The 17,989-nt window shown below is 41.3% G+C and overlaps 2 protein-coding genes and 1 long non-coding RNA gene across 17 annotated transcripts in view; 1 reads left to right on the top strand and 2 right to left on the bottom strand.

The window, feature by feature from the left end:
- Positions 1-2,717: 2,717 nt before the first annotated feature.
- On the bottom strand, positions 2,718-10,595 carry LOC120554496. 9 transcript variants are annotated; one of them, XR_005638470.1, is made up of 7 exons: positions 10,462-10,595; positions 9,445-9,544; positions 6,510-6,620; positions 6,135-6,188; positions 5,878-6,013; positions 3,150-3,792; positions 2,718-2,994 (listed from the first exon to the last, which is right to left on the bottom strand). It is a non-coding gene; the product is annotated as an uncharacterized LOC120554496 (long non-coding RNA). The 9 variants fall into 9 exon arrangements; XR_005638477.1 differs by having other exon boundaries at positions 5,878-5,976; XR_005638473.1 differs by having other exon boundaries at positions 2,718-2,942; positions 3,088-3,792; positions 6,529-6,620.
- A 1,556-nt stretch (positions 10,596-12,151) lies between these two features.
- Positions 12,152-16,657, top strand: LOC120554488 (heterogeneous nuclear ribonucleoprotein A/B-like). 6 transcript variants are annotated; one of them, XR_005638467.1, is made up of 5 exons: positions 12,152-12,281; positions 15,921-15,965; positions 16,060-16,114; positions 16,190-16,319; positions 16,406-16,657. XR_005638467.1 is itself a non-coding variant. In XM_039793409.1 (5 exons), exon 1 carries the CDS (start codon positions 14,645-14,647, stop codon positions 15,464-15,466), a length of 822 nt encoding a protein of 273 aa, XP_039649343.1. In that variant the 5' UTR covers positions 13,695-14,644; the 3' UTR covers positions 15,467-15,695; positions 15,921-15,965; positions 16,060-16,114; positions 16,190-16,319; positions 16,406-16,657. The 6 variants fall into 6 exon arrangements, 4 of the variants coding, with proteins under 4 accessions (XP_039649343.1, XP_039649345.1, XP_039649342.1 ...); XR_005638466.1 differs by lacking the exon at positions 12,152-12,281 and adding an exon at positions 12,663-13,175; XM_039793409.1 differs by lacking the exon at positions 12,152-12,281 and adding an exon at positions 13,695-15,695.
- A 132-nt stretch (positions 16,658-16,789) lies between these two features.
- LOC120554463 (multidrug resistance-associated protein 4-like) overlaps positions 16,790-17,989 on the bottom strand; it is a 31,339-nt gene continuing 30,139 nt past the window's right edge. For both annotated transcript variants that reach the window (XM_039793365.1, XM_039793366.1), the window contains 2 exons: positions 17,748-17,882; positions 16,790-17,652 (listed from right to left, as the gene is read on the bottom strand). In XM_039793365.1, coding sequence (XP_039649299.1) covers positions 17,563-17,652; positions 17,748-17,882 — 225 coding nt within the window. In that variant the 3' untranslated portion in view covers positions 16,790-17,562. The remainder of the gene's footprint in view (positions 17,653-17,747; positions 17,883-17,989) is intronic.

Here is a 17,989-nt window from a genome sequence, read left to right as displayed (position 1 = left end):
TGCCGGGGACAATCCTTGGACATCTTTAAACAGACAGGGCAGCCTGATCTGATGCTAGATCAGATCCACTAGACGTGTCCATGTCAAAGGACGTGCCTGGTGGCCTGCCTTATATTGCCTCTGATTACCTTGTCACGCAGTGGTTGTGAGGTCCTTTCTTACCAGCCAAACAAGGCCTTTTCACTGGTAAAAAAACTTTGCCTCCACAGGATGGTTTCTTCAATACTTTATTTCAAATCCCACTGGTCCCTTCTGCACAGCAATACAAAAAAACATGACTAAAAAAGACTACAAAACACAACTCTCTTGCAACAGGTCACAGCCCCGACTTGTCTTTCTTTGTCCTCCTGTTTGTCTACCCACACACCTGTTTCCCGTCCACCTTTAACAACCACATCGTTAGATCCTGTGGCCAATCATGAGCTGTGGGGGGTCCAGGCAATCACAGCTGCTTCTCATAATCCCAGTCTAGGGGTAGATGCTAGATCAGATGCACTAGACGTGTCCATGTCAAAGGACGTGCCTGGTGGCCTGTCTTATATTGCCTCTGATTGGCTGGCCCTGTTATCCTTACCCTAAACCTCAGCACGTCAACACGTCTAGTGGATGTGATCTAGCATTTACCGGGAGGCATCAGCCTGTCTTGCTGTGCCACTTCTCTCTCTATAATGAACATTAAAAGGACCATGTAAGTGCCAATTCTGACCATGTGGTCAGAGCTTGTTAATAAGCAGCTGAATGCTGTGTGGGACAAAAGGATGTGTAGCCTCTTTTAGTCCCCCGGGGGCAATAAAGGTATCATTCACTCATTAAGTCATTCATGTGCCCTCCCACTCCTGAAAGTTTTCATTATGAGAGACGTGCCTCTGATTTGGCACGAACCTAACGATGTCAACACTTCTAGTGGATGTGATCTGATGCCTCCCGGTAAATGCTAGATCACATCCACTAGAAGTGTTGCCGTCGTTAAGTTCGTGCCAAATCAGAGGCAATATAAGGCAGGCCACCAGGCACATCTTTGACATGGACACATCTAGTGGATCTGATCTAGCATCTAACCCCCCCCCCAATGCCCGAACCTAACGACGTCAACACATCTGTAAATGCTAGATCACATCCACTAGACGTGTTGCCGTCGTTAGGTTCGTGCCAAATCAGAGGCACGTCTCTCATAATGAAAACTTTCAGGAGTGGGAGGGCACATGAATGACTTAATGAGTGAATGAAACCTTTATTGCCCCCGGGGGACTAAAAGAGGCTACACATCCTTTTGTCCCACACAGCATTCAGCTGCTTATTAACAAGCTCTGACCACATGGTCAGAATTGGCACTTACATGGTGCTTTTAATGTTCATTATAGAGAGAGAAGTGGCACAGCAAGACAGGCTGATGCCTCCCGGTAAATGCTAGATCACATCCACTAGACGTGTTGACGTGCTGAGGTTTAGGGTAAGGATAACAGGGCAAGCCAATCAGAGGCAATATATAAGACAGGCCACCAGGCACGTCCTTTGACATGGACACGTCTAGTGGATCTGATCTAGCATCTACCCCTAGACTGGGATTATGAGAAGCAGCTGTGATTGCCTGGACCCCCCACAGCTCATGATTGGCCACAGGATCTAACGATGTGGTTGTTAAAGGTGGACGGGAAACAGGTGTGTGGGTAGACAAACAGGAGGACAAAGAAAGACAAGTCGGGGCTGTGACCTGTTGCAAGAGAGTTGTGTTTTGTAGTCTTTTTTAGTCATGTTTTTTTGTATTGCTGTGCAGAAGGGACCAGTGGGATTTGAAATAAAGTATTGAAGAAACCATCCTGTGGAGGCAAAGTTTTTTTACCAGTGAAAAGGCCTTGTTTGGCTGGTAAGAAAGGACCTCACAACCACTGCGTGACAAGGTAATCAGAGGCAATATAGGGCAGGCCACCAGGCACGTCCTTTGACATGGACACGTCTAGTGGATCTGATCTAGCATCAGATCAGGCTGCCCTGTCTGTTTAAAGATGTCCAAGGATTGTCCCCGGCAGTGTGAAGAAGAAATAACAGAACGGAAAAAAAATTCCAACCTGAGGAATAGCTCACCAGGATAAGACGGTGACGTGACAATGTGAGGTTGAGGGTTCGAATCCCGGTTCAGTCAGAAGATTTTTTCATTTCTCACCTCAGTGATGTGAACGCATTAAATCGACCTCCAACCCAAAAGATCCCAGTATCATAGATAGCTCAGCATGATATTACCCATGTGATATGTTTGGAAGGTTGAGGGTTCAACTCCTTTATGGCAAACTATATTTTAAGGTCCAACACCCAAAATGAAAATACACAACTAAACACATGCCAATTGTTGACAGTTTAGATAGCTTGGTGTGATGAGACGCTGGTTGGTAGACACAAAGGTTATGGGTTCCAATACAGGATTTGACAATTTATTTTGAGTTTTACACCCAGAATGACAAAGACAAATACACAACTAACCATGAGCTTGGTGATCAGATGTGATAGCTCAGTGTGATGGAACGCAGAACGTATGTGTTCAAGTTACTAACAAGCATGACAAAGACAAATACCCCCGGAGAACAGTTGCATGCGCGTGCGTTGCGTTGGGGGGCGGTTTGGTTTGTCCTCGCCACTAAAGGCCCGTGACGCGGGTTCAAGACCAGCTTCGGTATCGAAGCGTTGTGCACTTGCGCCAGATAGGCCCCCCAGATAGGAAGCGAGGCTAGGAAAGGAAGTGCAGGCAAGAAGAGAGTAGGAGAGTATTAAGACAAGGACAGGCAGAAACCAGAGTAGGACAACTCAGAGAAAGGGAGAGACCAGAGTAGGACAACTCAGAGAAGAGTAGGACACCTCAGAGAAAGGGAGAGACCAGAGTAGGACACCTCAGAGAAAGGGGAGACCAGAGTAGGACACCTCAGAGAAAGGGAGAGACCAGAGTAGGACACCTCAGAGAAAGGGAGACCAGAGTAGGACAACAGGGAGACCAGAGTAGGACACCTCAGAAAAAAGGGAGAGACCAGAGTAGGACACCTCAGAGAGGAGAGATCGAGTAGGACACCTCCGAGAGACAGGGAGACTAGAGTAGGACACCTCAGAGAAAGGGAGAGTCCAGAGTAGGACACCTCAGAGACAGGGAGACCAGAGTAGGACACCTCAGAGAAAGGAAGAGACCAGAGTAGGACACCTCAGAGAAAGGAAGAGACCAGAGTAGGACAAAGGAAGAGAACATCCTAATTTAAGAAAAAAAAAAAATTTGATGATTTTTTTTTTTTTTCATGGACGAAAAAATTATTTACGCCCACTTTTATGGCATGTACTGTGTACAACTGTGTAATAACACTTTTTTTATAGATTTTTTGTCATTAATACATGTTATTACATTGTTATAACTATGTAATAACACTTTCTGTGACTTTTTGATAGATTTTTGTCATAATACATGTTATAACAATGTAATAACTATGTAATAACACTTTCTGTGACTTTTGATAGATTTTTTCATAATACATGTTATAACAATGTAATAACTATGTAATAACACTTTCTGTGACTTTTTGATAGATTTTTGTCCTAATACATGTTATAACAATGTAATAACTATGTAATAACACTTTTTGACATTATGTATGACTTTTCTGAGCTTTTTTTGACATTATACGTACTATTACTTACTTTACTTTACTTTAAATTATTTCATGACATACAATACTATGAGTATACAGTGAGTACGGAGAGAAGGCGGCATGAATGGAGTGAAGGAACTTCTCCGTTGTGGTCCGGAAACTCTGCACTCATCTGGGGAGAAAACAAGAGAAAGAAGAGTTTATTGGATTGTTCTGCTTCAATACATCTGGGTCCATTTCTTTTCCTTAAGGAGGAATAAAAGACACCGAGACACAAGGTAGAGCTACTAGTGCTGAGAACTGTAGCGCCCCAAGCAGAAGGGGCCGGGCCCTGTCTTGTTAACATCATTTAGTGTCCGAGCGCGCCCTAAGGTCAATCCAGCTGACACAAAGACCGGAACAAACGAAAGCTGTGATACATATTAATATTAGGGCTGCAAACCGGGGAAAGGGCCCGATACCCCGTGCGCTAAACGATTCAGTCCCGTCGCACAGGGAGTTGGGAACAGCAGCCGCCCGCCAACCACACCCACAACAACCCGTCACCGTCACATTTCCAACAAGAAAGAACATCTGCTGACATAAACAACAGGTAATTTTCTTCTTATCAACTGCTTCTAAATCGTTCCAGGGTCAGTGGTTGACCTGTGGGTTTTAATCCATGCTGGAGGAACCGCCTGTCCAAAGCTGTTTAGTTGCTGCTGGTTAACGTCTACTTCTCCTACAGCTGACTGCCTGATATTCCGTGGCGTGCGGTGGGTCGTTTATGCCAAAAATCTCCCAAATAAAATGACAGACTAAATAAGTTGTGATGTTTCCTGATCTTCGGTTTATTCCTACACCACGGACGGCAGGTCCAACAATACGCGTTACTTCTGGAACTCTGGCGTAATAATGGTGGGCGACCGCTCTTTACTTACTGAACACACACAAACACACCAGCGCTTGGAAGGGTGCGTTTGATTTAATGATCCAGTATTTAATGTTTTGATGACCAAACCACACAAATGATGTCATCTGCACCGGTCAATTCCAAACTGTTTTGTGGTTGGCTGACAAATAACCAGCAAAGTGGTGTGGGTTTAAAAGATCTGTCAACCTTCACTAACCATTCTGTGGAACTTTCACAATTTAAATAAACGATTTTATATACATGATGCCAAGTATTTTTAATTTATTTCTATGCCATACAGGCGTAAAAAAATGCAACGTGTGTGTTCAGGGATGCGTGAAGCTGAGGGCGGGAGGAGAACAATATGTCCCAGTGACCCGAAGGACAACACAAGGATTATGTACTTCCGTTTACTTTGTTGAGAATTGCTCTCTAAACCCTGTTTCTTGTAAAGTAAGTAAGTAAAGTTTATTTCTAGAACACATTTAAACACAGTTTAAGCTGACCAAAATGCTGTACAAACAAGAACTAAGGTGCTGTATTAACCCTTGTTTAGAGAGCAATTCTCAACAAAGTAAACGGAAGTACATAATCCTTGTGTTGTCCTTCGGGTCACTGGGACCCGAAGGACAACACAAGGGTTAAGCGATGAAGGTTGGGGTTACAAGTACCAGAAAGAACTTCAATCTACCTTCACACTCGGCTGCATTATTTTCAGTGTTTTGTCTACAAAACGTCAAACTCTAAACCCATCTGAGTGGAGAAGATGGAGCCGGCTAAACGTTGTCAGAGATCGATGAGAACCAACAACAGCACTACACCACCAAGCCTAGCACACTCACACGGCCTCTCTGACAGCTTACCGACAACTCTCAAACTAACGCTGCCGTCGGTGTCATGAGCTGACACAACATTCAGCTTCAGCACACGTTCTCTCAAACATTTCACACACTGCTTTGTGTGTTTACTCCTTCCAAAGCCAGCAGACCTGCCGAGGGCTTCAAACTCCAACCTTCTCAACACCGAGGCAGCCACCCGACCAGCGGGTTTTAGAAGATGGAACACAGGGAGGACAGCAGTTTACACTCTGCTCCATCACTACATAGACTGATTAGACTTCTTCAGCAGAAACAACACAACACAGCCTGGTTAACCACTGACCTAACAACACAAGCATGTGAGCCATCAAGTCTTTTCTCGGTTTCTCAACAGTGTCTCAGTTGCTCCAGATATATATATTAGAATCCTTACTGTGGACAATGTTGTTGAGATTCTGGACTCTGTGTGACCTGACCCTTTCAAATCAACTCAATCCGTCAACATTACAGCCAGCAGCTGTTAATCCGGAGAGAAAGCATGTCCTACCTCAGAGCTTCAGCTCAGAGAAGACGTCCCTTCAGCTGGTCTCTACAAGGCTCCTCTTCTTCTTCCCAGATGACATCCATTGAGGCTGCAGATCTGCGGCTAGGAGACACATAAAAGCACTGCAGCCGCCACACAGCTGACAGTCAAAGTAAAATCACACAACAATAATCAACGGTTATGTAATGTATAGTTATATGTATAGTTTGCATTAGCACTGGAATGTGGAAATGTTCATGAATACAATGGCAAAGACCAACCTGCGGACTTCCAGCTCCCCCGGACCATGTAAACACCAGTCCACCTGCAACCGTCTATTTGCAGAAACACAAACAAAACCGATATCAAACGCCATATTCCTTCTCACAGCGATGCCTACTTTTCTCCTAGCATCATTCCGGTGAATGTGACCGCGGGGGGTCGTTTGTTTGTTCGCCCCCAAACAGCCAAAGTAGCAAGTGTACAGACGTTAGCATAAGCTAGCTGTAAGTTAGCAACGGGACACAGGAACCGTGTGTGTGTTTGTGTATTCGGCTACGGCGAGTGGACAGTTCCCCGGATGATTATTGCCTAACCCGAAGGAAGGAGACTGCTGTGTGGGACTTCCCATAGACAGTATATAAGAAGGGACTTACCGTCCAGCCTCTGACTGACCTCAACATTTACGGACACACTCCAGGTCCCATCCCAAGCATCTGTTCATTTCACTGAGCAAAACACAGGATGCTTCTAGTTGTCCTCTCAACCTGTAGAAGTTAGGAGCACAAATACTTTTCAGGCTTGACCCACTACTCTATTACTCTATTTATGCAGCTGCAGTTGTGAGTGATTATTTGCAGACTTATTTCTTTCTTGTCTGTCATTATTACATTAGATTCTGCTGGTGGTCACCCGCTACAATCCTGGTAGTGGCTACAACTTGCTGGATGTGTATAAAAGAAGTTAAACAGTTCTTAAATATGGAAGACAAAAAGTGACTTCATCAATACTGAAATGAATGCTGAAAACTCATGAGTAACACATGGATTTGAAAATGAATAAATGCATAAAAGTGTTAGTTATTCATTGGAAGATGAATGTATGAATGCTTTAAAAAATAAAATCTGAAACTCTAAAAATCAGCATTTGCATCAGCACATACACTTATGTCTATATAACATGTATTTTATTCTTTATTTGCATGTGTATAAATGCAAGACATGTATGTCCCGAATAATTACCAGAAGTTGTGTATTTTTTTGTAGGTTTTCATTTATATACTGTACAGGCCAAAAGTTTGGACACACCTTCTCATTCAATGCGTTTCCTTTTCATTTCCATGACTATTTACATTGTAGTATCTCACTGAAGGCATCAAAACTATGAATGAACACATATGGAATTATGTACTTAACAAAAAAGTGTGAAATAACTGAAAACATGTTTTATATTTTAGATTCTTCAAAGTAGCCACCCTTTGCTTTTTTATTAATAAGGGGAAAAATTCCACTAATTAACCCTGACAAAGCACACCTGTGAAGGTAAAACCATTTCAGGTGACTACCTCATGAAGCTCATTGAGAGAACACCAAGGGTTTGCAGCGCTATCAAAAAAAGCAAAGGGTGGCTACTTTGAAGAATCTAAAATATAAAACATGTTTTCAGTTATTTCACACTTTTTTGTTAAGTACATAATTCCATATGTGTTCATTCATAGTTTTGATGCCTTCAGTGAGAATCTACAATGTAAATAGTCATGAAAATAAAGAAACACATTGAATGAGAAGGTGTGTCCAAACTTTTGGCCTGTACTGTATGCATTTGAATATTTCAGTATTTATTCAAGCCTTTTTCTTGGTGTATTATTTTATTTATCAATTAATAAATGCATTTTCTGTATGAATTCAATTCATGTGTTTTTTCAATTAAGGTTTGCTTTTATTTATTTGGTCATCTTCCAGCATGTATTTAAAAGTGTATTTAGTGATTATAACGTAATTTGGTCCTCCATACAGGAATTCTTATTTATGCTAATTACTTACAAGTGTGAGAGCTGGGTCTCAAAGAGTTACATGCACCTGCTGTTGTACAAGTTTTTTTCAAATAAATATTTAATATGTAAGTTCTTAGTATACATTTTATTTCAGGTTCAAGCTGCTGAGATTTTTCATTACAAATCATAGGGTTCAAAGTGAACTTGTACCTTTTGGGGCTAGGAGTCTAGATTTCCCTAATTCTACCACTAGGCGGCAACATGTCTGTGCTACTATTACCACCATAGACGGTTAATAATTCATAATAATTAATATTATCATAGCTCGTTGCATACTGATTGGAGCATGCCAACTCCAGTGTGTGGTTGTATTCAAAGAAAAGGGTTATATTGCTTTTTAAAGCAAAGGCAGTGCATATTTAAACTGGTTTACTATTTAGTTCAAAGTTGCAGGTTTAAATTCAACATAAAGTACGGAGGAAAAAAAAGTCATATTTGATTCAGTGGGTTTTATTAAAATGTTTCACTCATTCAGCTCATCACAGGAACAAAAGGCTCAGGATTTAGTGAAATGTGCCATAGTGACGGCCATTTAAAAACACAAGCCAAATATTACAGAGAAACAGTGCTACATTATGCCGTGTAGAACTGAAATCTTCCCCACAAATAAAAGGAAGTGCAAACATTAGTAAACAGAAGATGAGAACATCAGTAAGTTCAGAGATTTATACAAAGTGCATACAGGGCCTTAAACTATTTCAGAGAGTTAATATGCACAGTTTAGTGACACCATGGTGAGACTAGTTTGTAAACACATTCACACTTTTTCCTTTTGCTCACATTTCAAATTCAATAATATTGCATCAATATATATATTTATATAAATAGCCATTTAATAGTAAGCTTTGTACACAGATACATACAGTCGACCTTGTAAAAATGACACCAAATGTGTCCAAACCAACAGGGACGGATTCATTTTAGCAGCATCTTTGGCGCTTGTTGCCAGAGGGAAAACACCTGATTAGTTAAAAAAATGTAATTTAAAATTAATATATAAATACATACAGTATTGTGAGGCTCTTTATTTATATAAAAAGTGGCAGGCAACCCAAAACCTCATTCTGGATGATCTTGCTTGTGTACTTTGCATTGTGAATGGAAGTTAATCTTCTCTTAACAAGTGGCTCGTGGTTAGCAACTGGGTTAAGAATATCCCTAAAGTTTCCTTTGTTAGTGGACTCTTCAGATTCATCACGTCCTCTTTGTGCTAGGTTTTGTGTAGCTGTAAGTAACAGCACTTCCCCAACGGTTTTAATGTATGCCCGATTTTCTTGTACTTGTTCCGTGTGTTCTTTGTCAAGGAGATGTGCTAGTGTTAGCTCAGTTCTAACAGCTCTTTGATCATCCCTCCATGCTATCATTGCACCACTATGGGTTCAAACTTTCCGTGTACGTTGAAAGCCCGCATCGCCCTAAAACCAGGTGTTGAAACAAAAACAGTGTCTGGGGCATTTGGTGTGCTAAAATGTCTACATGCACAGCAATATGTAGAGTCCATCATGACAGAATACTCAAGCCATGGATGAAGATATTACCAGTTTGGCCTGAAGCTCCGTCTTCTGCCCCCCATCAAAAGTGTTGGGAATATATTCAAGTTGGGCTGTACTGGTACATCATTCTTGGACTTGCTGATATCTGTAGAAAGATATACAGTAAACATAGGGCACAACTACAACATGTATTTACTTATGCATGTACTGTATATCTGCATGCATTTCAAAATGTAGGGCAAGCATTTACTTTAAAAAAAGAAACAAAGCCATATTGATACAAAGAAGAAGTTACAGCAGAAGGCCCCATTTTAAGGACACACAGTAGGCCTACCATTACATTGTAATTGCACTGCTTTGAAAATAGTAAGAACCTTCTTCATCCCAAACCTGATGGGGCAGTACTTGATCCACATGGATCCACTTGCTGTCCCCTCTCTCTGTCCCTGTAGGTTTTCTTCCTCCGGTCCTCACCCTCTTCTTCTTCTTCCTCCTCCTCACCCTCTGGAATTTCCCTCTCTGTGTCAGAGCCCCCACTTTCATCACATGCTCTCTCTCCAACCTCCCCAGACTCCTCCAGCTCTCCCTCTTCCTGCTCCTCAACTCTCTCAACACCTTCATTTGTTTCTCTCACTGCTGTTCTCTCACTTTTTTGTTTCCTGGGGCCAAAAAAAGGACGCTGTGTCCCTTCCTCGTTTCATGCTAACTGTTAGAAGAAGAAAAAACGTAGGGGCGTGCATTACATTTGGTTGCCTAACCATCCCTCCCTACTTAACACGGGCAGATAGCCTGTTGATTACGTGACTCAAATGGATTTGTTATCGCAATGCAACAGCCGAGACGGATGAAGTTCCGTGGTTAACATCACAGCATTGTGTAGACCTAGCAAGGAGACTGACATTTTGGATATTCGCTTCTTCTGCTTCGATGAGTTAGCTTAGATATGATGACGTTTCTAAAGCCATCGAGACCAGACATTTCCAAACTTGACTTCATTATCAGTGTGAGGAACAAAAGGAACACAGTTATGAGCAACAACAACAACAACAACAAGTCACTTACGAGATGATACGTTCTGCTAACCTTCGACTCTTGCAAGAGGAGAAACCCTACTGTCTATGGAGAAATCGCAGCTCCTCTCTCCAAGAAGAGCTCTTTTTCTTCTTCTTCTTCTTCTTCTTCTTCTTCTTCTTCTTCTTGTGGTTTTGAATGGCGGTTGGCAACCAGCTTTTTGGAGCATTACCGCCACCATCTGGACTGGAGTGTGGATCAGGAGGTCAACCTACACTTTCTTAAATCCTTATAAATAACCCAGTTATCTTCAAAAAAGAAAACCAAAAATTAAAACAAATTTCACCAGATCCTTTTTGCAGTATATCATGTATTTAATGTCATCTGGTTTTCACCAAGTTGTGAAATCAATCTTTGTCTGGCTTGACGGTATTTAGGACAATACGATTACATGCTCTATGGTCTCTTGACTATTGCAATATTCACACATTCCATCAACATGCTTTTCATTATAAATAATGTTCCATTTAATCCTGTATGTCCTAGCCTCATTCTGGACCCCATATCTTCTTCTTGCTTACATCTGTATGTATTCCTGTTTTTCCCCACTGTTCCTTGAATTCTACACAGGTGTCTCCCAGACTGTTCATTATCCCACAAAAACTGCCATTTTGCATTTGTTTTAGCTTTAATTATACTTTTGGCTTCAGTTTTACTTTATTTAATATCCACCTCTATATCAGGCAGCTCTGCTGCGTTCTTCGCACATTTACCTGCCAATTCATTCCGTCCTACACCTATATGAGCTGGTACCCATATACATGTAGTTCTAATACCTGACTTTATCAGATTGATAGCTAGTTGCAGTATGTCATACACTATGTCCTGTCTAGACTCAGAGTGAAGAAATGTAAGGCTTGTCAAAGCTGAGCTGGAGTCTGATGCAATCACAGCTTGCTAGGTCTATTGCTCTCTACCCACACTTTTCGACATACTATACTATGGCTTTTTTATCACTTTTATCAACGTACTATACTATGACTTTTTTAATCACTTTTTTCGACATACTATACTATCCTTTTTTCGACATACTATACTATGGCTTTTTTATCACTTTTTTCAACATACTATACTATCCTTTTTTCGACATACTATACTATGGCTTTTTTATCACTTTTTTCAACATACTATACTATGACTTTTTTATCACTTTTTTCGACATACTATACTATGACTTTTCATCACTTTTTTCGACATACTATACTATGACTTTTCATAACTTTTTTTAACATACTATACCATCGCTTTTTATCCCTTTTTTCAACATACAATACTATGACTTTAAAAAAACTAATTTCGACATACTATACTATGGCTTTTTATCACTTTTTTCGACATACTATGACTTTTTTATCACTTTTTTCAACATACTATACTATCCCTTTTTTATCACTTTTTTCAACATACAATACCATGATTTTTTATCACTTTTTTCAACATACTATACTATCCCTTTTTTCGACATACAGTACTATGGCTTTTAATCACTTTTTTCGACATACTATACTATGTATACTATGTACTTACTTAGTACTTTGAATACGTCAAATACCTTTTCCTGATTGAACATACCATTAATCTAAATGGTCTTCAATTAAAAGTTAGTATATTCAAACTTTTAATCTGTTTTGTTTGAGGAGACTGATGTGTAATCAACACACATATATATACACACTGTTACGACCCCGCCTCTGCTGTGCAGGGGAGGTTCCTCCTGCAGGCAGAGGAGGGTCGTTAGTAGATTGGAGCCACCTGGGCTCAGGTATTTAAGTTGCCTCTAATCACTTTGTTCTCTCTCTCTGCTCCTCCAGGTATGACTTGGTTTGGTTTGTTCCTTTATAGTTCTTAGTTTTCATTCAGTCATTTACACCTATACAGATTCATTCATCCATGCACTTTGCATACACCTTACATTATGACATTCTCACACCTCATTCCTTTCTCTTTGTTTAAAGTTACTAGTTTTGATTTATAATAAAATACCTTTTTGATTGGCCTATGCTTGTTGTTGGTGTCCCCTCATTTCTTTGCCACAGACCATGAGCCGGTTTGTGACAAGTGGGGGCTCGTCTTTAAGCTAAATTTAATTATACTTTAGTCTTGCTTTAGTGTTTGAGTTTACTTTGACAATTTTCAATAGTTGATTAAAGTTTTGTTTTGGTTTTGGCGTTTTGCCTTATTGATTTGTTTTGTTTACTTGTAGTTTGGCTTATTTGTTTTGTAGTTTATTTGGGTTAGTAGTTTTGTTAGTTTTGCTTAGATTGCCAAACTTTTGTTTGAGGGGATGCTTTGGTATGGCCAATATTATTGGAGAGAGCATTGAGAGCCATGTGTTCCTCTTATTCAGTTAGCTTTATAGCTAAATTGGTTAGCAATTCACTTTGGGCCTGTTCTGGGTTTTTGTTTAGGTGGGAGTCCTCTCCTGTTTAGGCTTATCAGCGAGTGTCCATAGGAGGCTCGTGGTGTTTTTGTTTTAGGTGGCAGTGAACGTGGGTAGAGCTTCCCTTTTCCTTTTCCCTACATCGGCTCGGGAGCACCTCCAGGGATGTGGGACGGGCCACCAGGTTCTGGTTGTCTTTTCCACTCCGCTGGTTTTGTGTGCATAAAATCCCACCACATGTGACTGCACGAAGACCAGGGGCTAGTTAGTTGTTTTGGAGGATAGTGGAGTGTGGTTCCTGTCCTTAAACCCAGACTGGCAGCGGGTGAGTTGTGTATTTTTTTTTTTTCTCAGCATTTGTAATAGTTATATTGGTTGAGGAAAATGTCTTCCATTTTGAGTAGTTTTGTTCAGGCTCCTTCAGAGTTAGCGTTAGAGTTGTGTACTAAGGAGCAGTTAATTGAAATTGCTGACCATTATCAGATTGAGATTGCTGATAAAAAACTTAAAGAGACCATTAAGGCTAGATTACAGCAGGGTCTTAGAGAGGAAGGTGTTCTTTGGGGACAGTCTGCTAGTGGTGAGGGGGCTAGTTTTCAGTCTAGCCCTTCATTGACTTTTGAGCAGCAGAGGGAGTTGTTGCAGTTGGAAATAGCGCGATTACAAAATGTTAATAGGCCAGAAGGAGTACCACAGTTTGATGTGTCACGGAATCTTTGTTTGTTGCCTAAATTTGATGAGTCAGATCCGGATACGTACTTTATTCTATTTGAGCGTATTGCGGGAGCTAAGGCTTGGTCAGATTTGGATATGACTATGTTGTTGCAATGTGCCGCGCCGGGAAAACACTTGAGGCGTTTTCAGCACTGAGTGTAGCTGATAGTAAAGTTTTTGCTAAAGTTAAGTCAGCAGTTCTGAAGGTCTACGAGCTTGTGCCGGAGGCATATCGTCAACGCTTTCGTTATAGGGAAAAGCAAGATTCACAAACCTATTCTGAGTTTGTTCGAGATTTGACTTCTGCATTTAATCGTTGGTGCACTGCTTCTGAAGTTAGTACTTTTGAGGGTCTGTCCAACTTGATTGTGTTGGAACAGTTCAAAGATTCTGTGTCTGACCAGGTTGCTACATACATTAATGAACGTAACGTTAAGTCTCCAAGTGATGCAGCAGTTCTTGCAGATGAGTACAGGTTAACTCATAAAAGCCATTTTGAGTCAAACAGTGACATGTACTATAAAGATAACTTTACTCCTGGGACTAGTAGGTCATCTTTTTCTGGAGCTTTGTTTCAAAGGCCTCAGCAGAAGTTAGGTTCTGGGGGACCTACAGCACTGGTTAGCTGTCGCTACTGTTTAGTTGAAGGACATTGGAAGGAAGATTGTCCTCTCTTTCAATCAAGAAAGTTAGGTCAAGCTAAACCTGCTGTGATGGCAGTTCCTGTTGCAGCCTCTGACCACCAGGGTGAGTTTTCTCAGCCAATAGTTGAGTTTGGTTCTGAGTCTTTCAAAGGTGATTTTTCAGCCTTTATTTCAGATGGTGTAGTGTCTTTGGTAGATGGCAGCCACAATGTTCCAATTAGGATTTTAAGAGACACTGGAGCTTTAGATTCTTTTTGTTTTGGAATCTGTTTTGCTGTTCTCCAAGGAGTCTGATACTGGCAGTTGTGTATTGACACGTGGCATGGGATTAGTTCCATTCTTTTCTCCTTTACATGACATTACCCTTAAATGTGGTCTGGTAGAGGGCAATGTAGCTGTTGGGGTTAGACCCCAGTTGCCAGTAGCTTGAGTCCACATGATTTTGGGGAATGACTTGGCAGGTAGTAAGGTGTGGGCAGATGGCAAAATAAACATCTTTGAGAAGAAAGTTTCAGTACTCCCTGTAAAGGTATCTCCAGATTGCAACTGTGCGTCTCCAGAGGTATTTCCAGGTTGTGCTGTTACCTGCTCTGCCTCACGCAAGGAGAATGTGGGGAAAATGTTTGGTGGTCTCAGCTGGGAAACGAGCAAGAAGGATCTTAAAGATTACTTCACCAAATTTGGTGAGGTGACAGATTGTACCATAAAAATGGACCAGCAGACAGGCCGGTCAAGAGGCTTTGGCTTAATTTTCTTTAAAGACTCAGCCAGTGTGGAAAAGGTTCTGGAACAGAAGGAGCACAGGCTAGATGGCAGAGGGATTGACCCAAAGAAAGCCATGGCCATGAAGAAGGATCCAGTCAAGAAAATCTTTGTGGGAGGCATTGACCCGGACACCTCAAAGGAAGTCATTCAGGAGTACTTTGGATCCTTTGGAGATGTTGGGACCATTGAGCTTCCACAAGATCCAAGGACCGAAAAGAGGAGGGGATTCGTGTTCATCACATATAAAAAGACTTCTGTCAAGAAGGTTATGGAGACGAAATACCACAATGTCGGTGGACGGAAGTGTGAGATTAAAATAGCCCAGCCCACAGAAGTCTACCGGCAGCAGCAGTATGGCGGCCGTGGATACGGAGGATGCGGCAGGTGCCGTGGAGGCCAGGGTCAGAACTGGAATCAATCTGGATACAACCAGAACTATGGCTACGGACAGTCAGCCACGGGACACAGGGCGACTGCTAAGAACCGGGATTGAGTTTTGTTTTCCTCCCATTTTTTTTTTGGGGAACTTTTTGAATAAGTTGGGCCAAATTTTGGGCTGAGGGTGGGACCCTCATTTTAAGCGGGGGGATGTTACGACCCCGCCTCTGCTGTGCAGGGGAGGTTCCTCCTGCAGGCAGAGGAGGGTCGTTGGATTGGAGCCACCTGGGCTCAGGTATTTAAGTTGCCTCGAATCACTTTGTTCTCTCTCTCTGCTCCTCCAGGTATGACTTGGTTTGGTTTGTTCCTTTATAGTTCTTAGTTTTCATTCAGTCATTTACACCTATACAGATTCATTCATCCATGCACTTTGCATACACCTTACATTATGACATTCTCACACCTCATTCCTTTTTCTTTGTTTAAAGTTACTAGTTTTGATTTATAATAAAATACCCTTTTGATTGGCCTATGCTTGTTGTTGGTGTCCCCTCATTTCTTTGCCACAGGCCATGAGCCGGTTTATCTATCTACAGCCTATCAACACATCACTGGTGAGACTTTTACATTCACGTCAGGTATTCACATGCTTTGAGTGAAAGTTTCTGAATTACATGGGTTGTTTTCCTTTCCTTTTTTATTCTTTAGACAGAGTGTCTCCTGTCCCGCAAGTGGATGTCCTTCTCTTCAACCTTCAGAAGAGGTGGTGAGGCTTTGTACAGCACCATCTTCAGTTCAGAGATGAGGAGCATGTGATCAATGGGTGCTTTTCTTCCAGGTGGGCAGCACGGGTGTAGAGGCTGCCTGGGCTGAGGGCGAGAGGTGACCGACAGGTTTCTGTCTGGTAGCACAGTTGCTCTCCAGCAAAGGGTTATTCTACCTCGTTACTCTAGCAGATAATGATCCAGGTGAGTTCACTGATGCCTCAGAAATGATTTTCAGTGCAGGAAATATTCTGGATAACAAGTATAGTATGTTTTCCTTTTCTCACCAGAGGAGATTATCCATCATTCTTGTCGACCAGAGCTGGAAATGAGAGGCTGTCCGTCCTGCACTTCGATGGGAGCTAACAAACATGGAACTGTCACTGATAAATCTACTGAAAGGATTACAGGAACTGATGAAGAAACTTTTCAGGATACAATTTGACTGTCTGAGGATTCTTTCAGAATTCAACTGGTGTGACTTTCTTATTTAAGCTCTGCAGAACAAACGTTTATTTTCAATAAATTGGTGAAACAACTAAGGTGCTTCTAATGTACTGGTAAATAAAACAAATGCTATATGAAATGACAAAACACTTCTGTCCCCCCCCCCCTTCTGTGTAAATATAGCAGTGGTTAAAGTGTATATTTTGACCCCAAAGAAATCACCAAAGTAAAATTTGTAGGTGTTTATGCAGCAGTTGACAAATGTACAAATTGGCAGTTGAAACAACAAAGTATTAACATGTCAGATAGTCATGACTCATTTTAAATGGTAAGAACCAACAAAACAAAGTGTCAAATAATTTTAACAAATTAATTCACCAATTGTAGGAGAGGCATTCAGATTGCCACCTGAGCTTCCTCCCTGTAAACTGAGTAGGAACGGTAAAAAAAGAACATTTAAGAATCTAAAGGCTGAAACAAATTTCGTAGAGATTACAGAAATGAATGCTGCTGTGTAATTCCTTAAATCTGGTACGAAATCAAGTGCAATAATTTACTATATTAAAAAAATAAAGGCAACTTTGGATAAATCTAGATAATGTCATTGGTTAAATTAGTGTGTATGAACATAAAATAAAGGTACAAACAATTTTGTAAGGATTATTCAGCCATTTAAAAGCAATTTCTCCAAGGAATCAGTATACCGAGCAGCAAATAACATAGGATAAATATGAAGCATTGAAAATAAATAGTGATTTATTTCAACAGTTTTACAGCAGTGATCTCAAAGCTCTCTCGGCTTGAAGAAAACAGCAGCATAATGTGCGTATATTTGGCTCAGCCATTCACGACCCTACTGAGCCCACCTGAGCCTCTTCAGATCCTATCTCAGTGGATGGGGTCCTTCCATCAGCCCCTGGGTGCTGTCACCAGAGGCTGGAGGGGTGCAGTACGAGCCCAGGCACTTTCTCAAGTTTAGAGAGTCAGAGCCTCCTGGAGCTCACAGAGCTGTCTCAAAGATAACCAAGTTACCGTCTGCTGTTACTGCATCTCCGTTTGCTATGCTAGGATGGCTTCTGCTGTTGTAAACCTGAAGAAACATGTTTTGCAAAGTTAGATTCACTTACGATAAAACTTGTTCACATTTTAAAATGTGTCTAAAGAAAGTAAGAGGGTAAAACTCGCCTGTTTAGCTGCCTCTAGTAGAGCTGCTGCCTCCTGCTTGCCGGTCTGCTGAACCATTTTATAAAAGATGCCATCTGGATCTTGAAGCAGGGTATAAGGCTCATCATAGGCATGAATTTTCCCTGCATCTAGAACCTAGAGACACAAAACCTTTCAGCAACTATAAAAAAATAAAATCGTTTTTTGTGAGAATTTCCCCCCCTGCTTCCAGTCTTAATGCTAAACTAAGTGACTCGTGGCTC

This window comes from Perca fluviatilis, chromosome 24, assembly GCF_010015445.1.
Source record: "Perca fluviatilis chromosome 24, GENO_Pfluv_1.0, whole genome shotgun sequence".
NCBI classification, from domain to species: Eukaryota; Metazoa; Chordata; class Actinopteri; order Perciformes; family Percidae; genus Perca; species Perca fluviatilis.
The sequence above is the reverse complement of the archived record's forward strand: the minus strand, read 5'-3'. Positions and strand labels throughout refer to the sequence as shown.

What these genes read in the sequence shown, in the direction of transcription:
- LOC120554488 (XM_039793409.1), top strand. Translation starts at nt 14,645, where the DNA reads ATGATTTTGGGGAATGACTTGGCAGGTAGTAAGGTGTGGGCAGATGGC.